Source organism: Polistes fuscatus, unplaced genomic scaffold (genome assembly GCF_010416935.1).
Source record: "Polistes fuscatus isolate 324 unplaced genomic scaffold, CU_Pfus_HIC Scaffold12, whole genome shotgun sequence".
NCBI classification, from domain to species: domain Eukaryota; kingdom Metazoa; phylum Arthropoda; class Insecta; order Hymenoptera; family Vespidae; genus Polistes; species Polistes fuscatus.
The window spans coordinates 721,527-733,056 of NW_025113020.1; the positions used below are offsets into that span (position 1 = coordinate 721,527).

The following is an 11,530-nucleotide window of genomic DNA, read 5'->3' on the forward strand; positions in this document are numbered from 1 at the left end:
TTTTTAATATTTGGTATATTGAATTGTCTATAACCAAAAAATAAGTGAAAAAAAACTTTTTTTGGCGAAAATTCTTATTTTAGCGAGCGCTAACTGAAAAATGAAGATAGAGGGCTCAAATTTTGACACAATTTTTTTTTCGTCACTCTCAACGAAATTTTGATATGGGACCGAAAAAAAAAAATAGTCGATTTATTTGGCACAGTCTAATATATATATATATATATATATATACATATTTATTATTTGTATAGACGCTGTACAGTATATATATATATATACATAACATATAGGTATATACACATTTATACTTAAATGCGTCTACTGCTTCGCAACATACCCTGTGTACGTCGGCAGCACACAAGTATACAAGTTATAGACACACATTACAAAAAAATGAAAGGTGCGCATGAAAGGTTTCGCACAAAAAACGTAACGATGTTATTCGATCACTAAATTTTACTCTTCATATTTTTTTCATATCGGGCGCCTTCTATAAAAATCGATTCTTAAGGAGTCAATTCCAAAGAAAGAAAACATACTTGACATTGTCGAGATAAGATATGTATATCGACGGCATCAAGGACACACACAGCACTGCTAACCATAGACTAATACACTACTACAACTAAAAGAATAAGAATTTACGTAAAATTTCATTCCGCGATTTATCGCCAATGGCTGAATATATACGTCATGTTTACACAATAAATATTTGCATAGACTACTACAAGTGTGCAAAGTTTGAAAAAAATCTTGAGAGTGTCTCTCATTGATAGTTCCCTTGTTAGATTCAAATTGTTAGTTGCTACAGAAAAATATTTTTTACGGCAATCGCATTATTTCAGGTAACTTGTTGAAAGAGCTGAAATAAAAGTTTCTTAATTAGTTTGACGATTCAGAATAAAAAAATTGCTTACAAAAGGATATTAACGAATTTCGTCTTTTGATCATTCGTCTTCAGTGAGGAAACAAAAGCTGTGATTCTTAAAAATTAAAAATGAATAGGGAAAGAAGAAGAGGAAGGTACATATCACCACATGGCTCGAAAACGTGGGAATACCTCTCAATATTCGCTTGTAAGTTTTTTTAAATTATGTTAATAGAAATGATAAAAGCAAAAATGTGAACATATGTTTATTTGTAAAAACAATTTTAGGCACACTGTTAATATTATCTCTTGGCATTGTGCTAGGATGGAATTCACCAATGGTCGTGTTGTTATCATCACCGGATTCGCCTATTCATGATAATAAATTGGATATTTCAACTTTAACGGCTTTGCTATCAACCGGTCAAATGCTAGCACCAGTGATAAATGTATTAGTAACTGACAAAATTGGAAGAAAATATACAATTTTATTGTGCAGTCTCCCACTCGTTGCAAGCTGGAGTATAATCTTAATGACAAAAAGCACATACGTAAGTATTTCATTTTCATTTGTAACGAAGTAAAGATAATTTACAATCTTTTCGGTCATACGTGTATACTCATGCTATTCACCAAAGCCTCTTTACCGTTCCAATTGCATGTCAACACTTACAAGGAGGGCCCCGTAGTTGTTATTTATTTGATGTTTATGAAACTTTATAAATTTATATAGGTTCCTTCAGGCTACAGACCCTACGTACTCGAATATTATCAAAAACTCCATAGGTGCAGCCGTTATCAAGAAGATTAGGGTTTAAGTTTTACCAGTATTCCTATATTATATTCCTATACCATTTCTTTAAATCAGATATCAACAAAAGTTGTTGTATTTACGCAGATTTCTTCAACGCGGAGTCCTCTGGTGATTCGTTTTAGCTAATGATGAGGAAGGTAAAGGTGGAATTAAAATAAAATTAAAACACGTGATTGAGCCAATAGAAAATGTGATCTTTTATTGGCTCGTCAGGGAAAAGCCTTATGACATAAAAACCCTGGTTGATAACTCGAATATAAAGTAATGGTATCCAAACAAAGGTTGGACTTGTGGCTAGCCTCTCACTCGCTTCGAGTGTACAAAGTACTAAAGGTTCTCACCTATGGCTCCTGTCTCACTCTTATCGCTGATATAAGTATTTGATATACTTGTTCCGGAAGTAATTCTCTTGCTATATCGCTTTCTGCCTGGATTCTTCGCCGGTTGTCTAATAAGGAGACATTAAACTGGAGCACCAACGGATTTTAACGGGCTTTGGTATAATAGTAGTATACCTTTAAGTTGTTATCGAGGTAAAATATTTTTATTCATTGGCTAGCCAATTTTGAGAAAAAAACTTTTAAAGTTTTACTTTTTCTTATACCCGTGTTATATCCTTTGAAATTTACCTAATTAAGAAGAGACGCGCTAACGTAAATAGTAGCATTCTCGTTTCTCGCGCTGTGGTAGTTAGTGTTCAATCCTTTCTAGGAGAAATTTTTGTAATTATACTTCTTTTGGCGCGTTTGGGAAAATGTGACGAGAGTGATTTTTTTCCGAGCGTCAGTAAAAACAACACCACGAAGTTTGTCGGTATTTACGATGCGCGACAAAGCGAAATTTACAGCATGAAGTCGTCTTCTCTTCTTCTTCCAATTTTTTCTCAAGCGGGTCACCCATCCAAATACTAATCGGACTCAGTGCTGCTTTACTTAAATGATTGAGCGAGAACTAATGCTACCATCGTGCTATAGCCGTTGATGCATAAAGTAATTCGATATATCTCCCTTACATTTAGTGTGAACTGATATCTATATTTTGATATTTTTTTATTCTTTATTATATATATATATAGATATATCGATATATTATATATATAATATAGTATTATTATTATTTTTTTTAAGTTATTTTTTTGAAGTTATTTTGAGGTTATTGAGGTTATATTCGTTTTGGTATGCCAAAGAAGTATAACTTCTTACGTGCGTACATAAGTACACATAATAGTTTTTTTTTGTATAAGTTTTTTCTATCTGTAAGTTAAAAAATTTTTTTTCTCAGTCTTTAAATTCTAAATATATAAAAGTAAGAAATAAAGTTATTATAACAAAAATTTAGAAACAATAAAATTGTTAAAATCTTGCGCAAATAATAAAGGAAGACGATTAGTTGAATTATAGTTACCATTTTATATTTTAACAGATATATAAAAATATATAAAATTTCAATATCCCTCTAATAACTCATTTCCTTTGCTTTTTTAGAGTGCTAGTATTATCAATGTAGTTATAATAAAACTCTTGCTAACGAAGGAAGGAAACTTCATCTGTTAGAAGGCATGATTTTAATATTATATACATGAACTTGTTAATAAATAGAGTATATATGATTGTTATTTTTTACTGTTAAAATTTTATATATTTTATATACTTGTTAAGAAGTTGATTGCTTCTAATTTTGTTTTGTAATTATTTTAATTCTCTTTCCTGTATATAGTTAAAAATTAAGAAATGAGACAAAAAATTTTTAAATTTATAGATGGAGAAACTAATACAAAAAAAAACTTCCCCCGAAAAGGTTTGAAGACTAACAATCGACGCAAGAAGCGAAAAAGCTACTATTTACGCTAGAGTGCCGCTTAATTAATTGATAGATTTCAAAGAATATAAAACGGATATATAAAAATGCAGAACTTCAAAAGCTTTTTTCTAAAAATTTGCTTGCGAATGGATAAAAATATTTTACCACGATAACACCTTAAAAGTATTTTACTGATATGCCAAAGCTCGTTGAATCCGTTAGTGCTTCAATATAATGTCTCCTTGTAAGATCGCAGGCGTCCAGTTGAAGAATAGGACGAGTATCTTTGCTAATGGCCCAGTAAGAAAGGATCGAGATTACAATATATATTTTTAAAATTATTAAACTCGTATTGTTATGAATATCGCCAAAAATAAAGGGTTCCATTTGAAAAAACATCAATATTCTTAAAATTTCGTAAAAAAAAAACTTTAAGGAAAAATTCTTCTAAATATTATATTTCCTTTACTCAATAGTGCCACTTTTACGAATATAGTTTTTTCATACAACTATAAGCAAAAAATATATTTATGCTATCTAATATTGCTGAAAAACTTTGTATATATATATATATATATGTTATCGTAAAACATCGAAATTTGGGAACATCAAGATTCACAAAGTAAAATGTCAACAGATTCAGTCGGTAAAAGACCAAATATTTGAGTTTATTATTATACAATATTATTTCGGACATACTGCATGTTAATCTTGACACTTTTCTATTTTGGTCTTTCAAAGTAAAATATATGCTCTAGTAAAATAGTTCGTAAAGATTCATTTTTGATTCGTCTGCTGTATATTTCTGTTGTACACAATTAGTTCATTTATCACACAGAATCAGATAAAAAGAGTAACTGTGCATAAACTTTACCTGATTTGAATCTAAATAATAAAAATTTTGTGCGACAAAGTGTCTAATATTCTTTTCTCTCTTTTAATGCTTACAGATGTGGTACGTAGCAAGATTTTTGTCTGGCATTCTGTAGGAGTAGGATTCGTCGTAGCTCCAATATACTTAGGCGAAATATCATCGGTAAAAACGAGAGGTGCTAACGGAACCATGATTAGCATCATGTGCAATATTGGTATCTTGGTATCTTTTATAATAGTGCCCTATCATTCGATAAGAAACACAACGTCTAGTTTCATTTTTCTGTCGATCTGTTTTGTGTTTCTTTTTTCGTTTATACCAGAATCGCCATATTATTTGGCGATGAGAGGAAGAATGGAGGAGGCTGAGGAGACATTACAAAAACTTCGAGGAAGAATAGATGTATCCGATGAATTAACAAAGATAGACCAATTCATAAAGAAAGAAGAAAATAACAAAATTAGATTTTGGAGCACGTTGAAAGACATATTTACGATCAGGAGACATCGACGAGCTTTCTTTATTATTTTTCTCTTAACTTCAATAATTTTTTTAGTAGTTACTTACCGTTAATTTTTTATGGACAATTGATCTTTAAAGAAATATTAAGTACAGTTTCAGATTACACAATAAATATAGTTGCGGGTATTACGTTGCTACTATCCTCTATCGTAACTGGTTGTTTTGTCGATAGACTAGGTCGTAAACTAATAATTCTCGTATCAGGTATCATCGTTGGCATTTGTGATTTAACGATTAGCTCTTATTTTTATGCCAAGGATTTTTTTAACATTGACGTATCATCGTATTTTCTTATACCAATAATAGCATCTATTTCATCAATCTTCTTCTGTAATTTAGGTTTCTGTAGTATTTTGTCGATCATGATGTCTGAGGTCTTCGCTGCGGAAGTCAAAGTACTTAGTACATGTATTCTCGGTATCATTGGTGGTATACTTGCAATGATTAATGACCAGCTTTATATTCTTTTAGCAATATCCTTGAATTATGGTCATGGTCTTCCTTTTTTTGGATTCTGTCTTCTCGTTTGGCTAAGTACGGCTTTGTTGTATCATTTTTCACTGGAAACCAAAGGCAAGACTTTCATAGAGATTCAGAGAGAACTTCAAGATTGAAAGTTAACTCATTTTCTTGATTATTCTTTTCTATTGATTGTTTAACTCTTGATTGTATTATTAATATGAGAATAAATTTCTGAAGCACTTATACAGGATCGTGTTGTTCGAAATGACGGCAGCGGTTCCTAAACTTTCTTTGTTCTGGCGTCATTATTAAATCCAAGTTTTCTTAAGGTGATCTATGTCCATATCAGACAGTTGTTTTCTTAAAACTGTTAAATAAAAATATATAAATAGTTTTAACGAAAAAAATAATTAATTTTAAGTTAATTTGAAATGAGATTCGGTGACTTATATTGCACAATAAGTTCGCATGTAAATAGTTTGTAGTAAAAGGTGAATCAATTTTGGGAGAAAATTGGTGAAAACACGATCGATAAGATTATATTAATTCATCCGCAATCTGTGTGTAATACATTACAATCCGACGAGTTATTCGGGAGCGACGAAATTAAAGCACGAAAAACTAACGGCCGTTGTTTTTGTAAATAATCTGACGGAACTGCTTGTGTTTGAGAGATTACTTTCAGATCGTCAACAGCCATATCGCGCTGAGAGTACTAGTTTTAGTCCGATCACTAAAGTCAAACATCTCTTGGCACGGTTAGTAGTTCGATGGATGACCGCTTGGGAACACCGTGTGTTGTTGCCATAAATAAACAAAAAAAAAATATTCGACGGCCATGGCGCGGTGACAGCACTAGCTTCCGCTCGATCATGTAAGTTAAGCAGCGCTGAGCACAATTAGTGCTTGGATGGGTGACCCGCTTGAGAAAAAACCGTTGATGTGCCGTTGACGTCAAGACTCTCCGTTAATATCTAGTTAATACCTCCTTGTTAATTCTTAGCTGGTCCCAAGCCCAGACAAAGGAGGAGATTTCAGAGGCGAGGCTAGAAACCTACCCTCGGTAAAGAACAATAAAAATGCTCCTGGAATTAGCAATATAGCCTCGGATTGGACGGAAATAATGATGATGACAGCACAAGCAAATAGGAATGTGCAAAGAAAATAGAAGAACATGCACCGTAGAGGACAAACGGGTCGCACACGTGCAGGAAACAGGGAGGGGGTTTCCTGAATGTCAAATAGTTGAAAAGTATCGAAAAAGATTACGTAATGCAAAAGGAAAAAAATAATATCCAGAAATTATAAGCGTGGCGACGTTACAATATATATATATATAATTTTTATATTTTAATAAAAATTTTGATGGTACAACATATTCTTGACATTCTAGCGATTAATTTTTCGATATTATTTTTAATTGAATTTTTTCTTTTATATTTATATTTGATTACACTACTAACTCTTACAACAATGGATCTCAAGTTTTGTAATAGTAAATTTCCAATTGAAATCCGATTAAAACTAATTCCGATTTAAATTTAAAGTTTAAATTAAAATAAAAAACAAATAAAAAACACGTGGAATAAGAGAAACAAGGTCGTTCTAAAAAGCGTCCGGTCATCGCAAATAAAAACCGAGTAAAATTTTAAGCTTTGCATAATTTTTAATCTTAAAAATAGCACTTACACGATTGAGTTTATTTCGTCACGCGAAAATTACTGGCAATTAATATTGTAAATATATTATAGTTTGTTAGTTATTGAATATTGCGTGTTTTTCAAAAAATAATAATAAAAATAAACAATATATATATGTAGATTAAATAAAAGAGAGATAGAAATGTAATTAAATAAAGAAGAAAAAAAACAATCTAAATACTAATGATCATATTCGTCCGGATATAGAAAAATTGTACTAGGTGTACACTTGATAAAAGTTTAAAAGTATTATATTATTTATATCCCCTTCTTTGTGTAAGTTTCCTTTTTAGTCGCTTTTTACGACAAATAGGGATTACTGAGTGGTATTATTACCAACCCACCCTACGTGTGTTATTATTATTATTTTTATTATTACATATCAAATTTTGTTTGTCTGATTTAAATAAATGTAATTTCATTATTTCGAATGATTTTTTTTTCGTAAAACAATTTAAAAGAATAAAAATAAGAGAAATGAAAACTAAATATTATTTGCTTCAGATTATTTTTAATCTTATCAGTTCCGGAACATATTTTTTTTCACAAAGTATAATGTTTATAGAAATAACGAAGCGAAAAACGATGAATCATTGCAAATTTTAATATTTTGTAATCAAAATTACCACGTGTCGGTAATCAAACTAATATTTTCAAGGAAATTCGTATAATAAAAAATAAAATATAAAAAAAATAAAAAACGTTCTACGAAAAATTGGAACAGCGTAAAATTCTAAAAATAAATTTAACGTTTTCTTCAACGCATGATAACGCTCTAAACAATACAATAATATTCTACTTTCTAAGATATAAATACGATGTTTGAATAGTGCAAAAGCTTCGAGCAACTCAACTGCATCGACTTAGAATAAAACATTTAGCTATAAAAAAAATAGAAAGAATAACTTCGAATTTTCTAAACTTTTGGACCATCTTGGTCTACGTAAGTATCGCAATAATTTAATGCTAATAACGAAAATAAAATGATTTTATTAAACGTTTCTCACTTCTTTCGAGAATTATCTGATTAATTTAATAACATTTTAAAGATGAAATAAAAAGTGAATAATTTTTTCTAAAATAAAAAATAATGTTTTTTTTTGTATTTTTTTAGGAAAATAATCAACATGCGTGTTCTTTTAATAGTTTGCGTATTTTTAATGTTAACCATTTTGTCAACAAACATGGTCGACGGTTATGCATATGATTCGAGATTTGCAGAACCTACAGCCAGCATAATCAGTATTCCAATACTTTGTCCTCCTGGCAAAATACTTGTTGGAGGAGATGTCGAGTTGTTGCTTGATAAATTAAGGAATTGAGAAATTTATATTAATATAAAAATATTATTACAATACTATATATCAAATTCATATATATTTAAAATAAATAAAATTATAAAAAATGTAACATAAGTGGAGAATAAATGTTAAATTAAAATTTAAAAGAAAAAAGAAATATTAAAAGTACCTTGCTATTATATTTGTAATTTTTAAGTTATATATTTGTATATAATTCTAATTAGAAAAGTTTTAAATAGCAAGAGAAAAAAATGTAAAAAAAGAACAATTTTAATTACAATAATCATTGTATGGATAAAATAAACAATTATTTTCTTTAATGCGTTAACTAACTATTATAATATACCGAAAAATAATTAACGTATGTTCTTGCATTAGCTCTTTAGCACTCTCTTAGAACTCTCCCATTTATTAAGTCCTCGAGTATTACAGTCTCATTTCGTCTAGGGATGTTGTCTAGTAACATAAGTAAGTAGTAGTATTCTCCCTTCTTCTTGAGCCGCAAGTTAGTTTTCGATCCTTTATGGGGGAAGTTTTTTTTTTTTTTTTTTTTTTTTTTTAATAATTTTTTTCTCTTTTTCTAAATTTTTTTTTTTTTTTTTTTTATATTTCTTAATAACTCCGCCTGCATGATCGATGGAACATCGAAATCAACGATCATGTTGCCGGCCCTAAGCCCGGGAAAAGGAGGAAGGTTGTTGGGTCAGGCTAGCTCCCTACCCAACGTAAAAAAAGGAAATTTGCTAAAAAAGACGAAATTGCCTCGGAAAAGGACGGATTTTTCGATGACAACCCAGGCAAGAAAAAGGAATAAGGAATGGAAGAAAAAATATATACTGCGCGTGGCTACATGGAATATAAAATCATTGAACAACAAAGACCAGGAGACCCTGCAAGAACTAAAAGACAACAATATTGATATTTGCGCCTTACAAGAAACAAAAAAGAAAGGCAAAGGGCAAATACAATATGACGACTACCTGGTGATATATAGTGGAGTCGGAAAACAAACCAGGGCAAAAGAAGGGGTAGCCATCGCAGTGTCCAAGAAATATCAAAGTAACATACAAGAATGCAGCTACATATCTTCACGAATCTTGGTTGTAAAAATGAAAGCGGTAGACAAAAAATTAAATATAGTGTCAATATATGCACCTGAAGATAACAAACCAAAAGAAGAAAGAGAAGCCTTCTACGACCAACTACAAAATTTAGGCGGATCATTACCAAGTAACCAACAAATGATAATCCTTGGAGATTTCAACGCTCGCATCGGAAATGAAATAATACCTGGAATAAAACAAAGGTTCAACGAAAACGTGTTAAATGACAATGGAGAACTAATGACACAACTATGCACATTTAACGAGCTAAGGATTAATAACACATTTTACAATCATAAGGAACAGTATAAATTTACATACAGCAACACCAGAGGCTTCAGGTCTACAATTGATTACATTGTTACTAACAGATATGTCCAACCAAACCAAATACTAGATGTTAGGACATTAAACTCCGCGAATGTAGGAAGCGATCATAGCCTGTTATTAGCAAAAATAAGAATGAAGTTTAAACCCCAAGGGAATCTTGCACGAGCAACTCAAGAATCGAAAATAAACATCGAGTCACTATGGAACTTACCAACCAAACAACTATACGAGAACAGGTTGAAAGAAAAAATCGAAAAAGACCCAATAAAAGAAGAAGATAACATAAACATAGCCTGGAAGAAACTAAGAACCAACATTTTAGAAGCTGCATACGAAGCCCTGGGAACACGAACTGTAAAAAACCGGGCTAGAATGATCAAGACCCCATGGTTCCGCCCAGAGATTAAGGAAATATGCAAAAAAAAGAAAATGGCATACCTTAACTATAGGACATTACGAACACCTGAATCATACGAAATGTATAGACGAATCCGGAATCAAGCAGCGACACTAGTAAGGCAAACAAAACAACATCATTGGGAGATTTTTTCGAAGAGAATGGAGAGTGACTTCTATGGACTACAAAAACAAATCTGGCGATTTATTAGAAATCAAAGAAAGGAGGTCAACGAAATGATCGAAACAAATCAGATCACAAGAGAAACCTGGATTAGTTACTTAACAGAACTCTATAAATCAGAAGAACCTCAAGTGGAACTAAATACGCCAGAAATAGTAACTAAAAACGACATACAAATTGAGTCCAGTGATGTAGAAACAGCTATTCGAAAACTAAAGAATAGGAAGAGCTCAGGGCAAGACGGCATCCCAAACGAATTACTAAAATATGGTGGCCAACGTCTCACACAACAGTTAACATTCCTAATCCAAAAAATACTATGCCAACACAAAATACCTGATGAATGGCGAACCAGCACAACTATAGTTATGTTTAAAAAAGGAGACAAAAAACTACCTACAAACTACAGGGGAATAAATCTTTTAAATACTTCATTGAAACTAACAACAAAAGTCATAACGAATAAAATTAACAGCTTAACGAATCTAGAAGACGAACAACAGGGATTCAGATCAGGTAGATCATGCACAGACGCGGTTTTCATCATAAGACAGATAACAGAAAAATCAATCGAATACAACAGACCAGCATATATGTGTTTCATTGATCTGGAAAAAGCATTTGACCGGGTGCAATTAAAGGATGTTATTCACCTCCTTTATAACCGACAAATTCCGAATAATCTTATTAAGACCATAGAGAACATCTATAGAAACAACAAGATCCAAGCAAGGATAAATGGTACCTTGACTGAACCGATTGATGCAAGTCGTGGTATCCGACAAGGGGATTCCCTAAGTCCCCTGCTTTTTAACATCATCATGGACGAAATAATAAGAAACGTAAGACTGCTAAAAGGATATAAAATGGGCAGCGAAGAAATAACCATCCTATGCTATGCTGATGACGCTGTATTAGTGGCCGAAAATGAGGATGATCTACAACGTTTACTACACCGATTCAACTGCATAGCCAAATCATTCAACATGAAAATATCGGCCCAGAAAACAAAATGCATGACAACATCAAAGACACCGTTAAGATGCAAACTGGAAATTGAAGGGAAGGTTATTCAGCAGGAAATGAGATTTAAATACCTAGGAATAGAAATCTCAGGATATGGTGATGTCGAAGCAGAGGTAAGAGAACAGACAACGAAGGCATCCAGAATAG

General features: G+C 31.6%; 1 protein-coding gene and 1 long non-coding RNA gene across 2 annotated transcripts; both read left to right on the forward strand.

Annotated features, from left to right (window-relative positions):
- Positions 1-779: 779 nt before the first annotated feature.
- LOC122526713 (solute carrier family 2, facilitated glucose transporter member 8-like) lies at positions 780-4,648 on the forward strand. The gene is made up of 3 exons (XM_043650268.1): positions 780-1,079; positions 1,160-1,422; positions 4,436-4,648. Exons 1-3 carry the CDS (start codon positions 1,001-1,003, stop codon positions 4,472-4,474), a joined length of 381 nt encoding a protein of 126 aa, XP_043506203.1. The 5' UTR covers positions 780-1,000; the 3' UTR covers positions 4,475-4,648.
- A 255-nt stretch (positions 4,649-4,903) lies between these two features.
- On the forward strand, positions 4,904-6,503 carry LOC122526736. Its single transcript, XR_006306186.1, has 2 exons — positions 4,904-6,217; positions 6,347-6,503. It is a non-coding gene; the product is annotated as an uncharacterized LOC122526736 (long non-coding RNA).
- The last annotated feature ends 5,027 nt before the right edge of the window (positions 6,504-11,530 follow it).

Bases quoted from the DNA above. Each gene is read 5' to 3' on its own strand.
- LOC122526713 (XM_043650268.1), top strand. From the start codon at position 1,001: ATGAATAGGGAAAGAAGAAGAGGAAGGTACATATCACCACATGGCTCG. The intron at 1,080-1,159 runs GTAAGTTTTTTT...AAACAATTTTAG, and splicing joins ATACCTCTCAATATTCGCTT to GCACACTGTTAATATTATCT. The intron at 1,423-4,435 runs GTAAGTATTTCA...TAATGCTTACAG, and splicing joins TAATGACAAAAAGCACATAC to ATGTGGTACGTAGCAAGATT.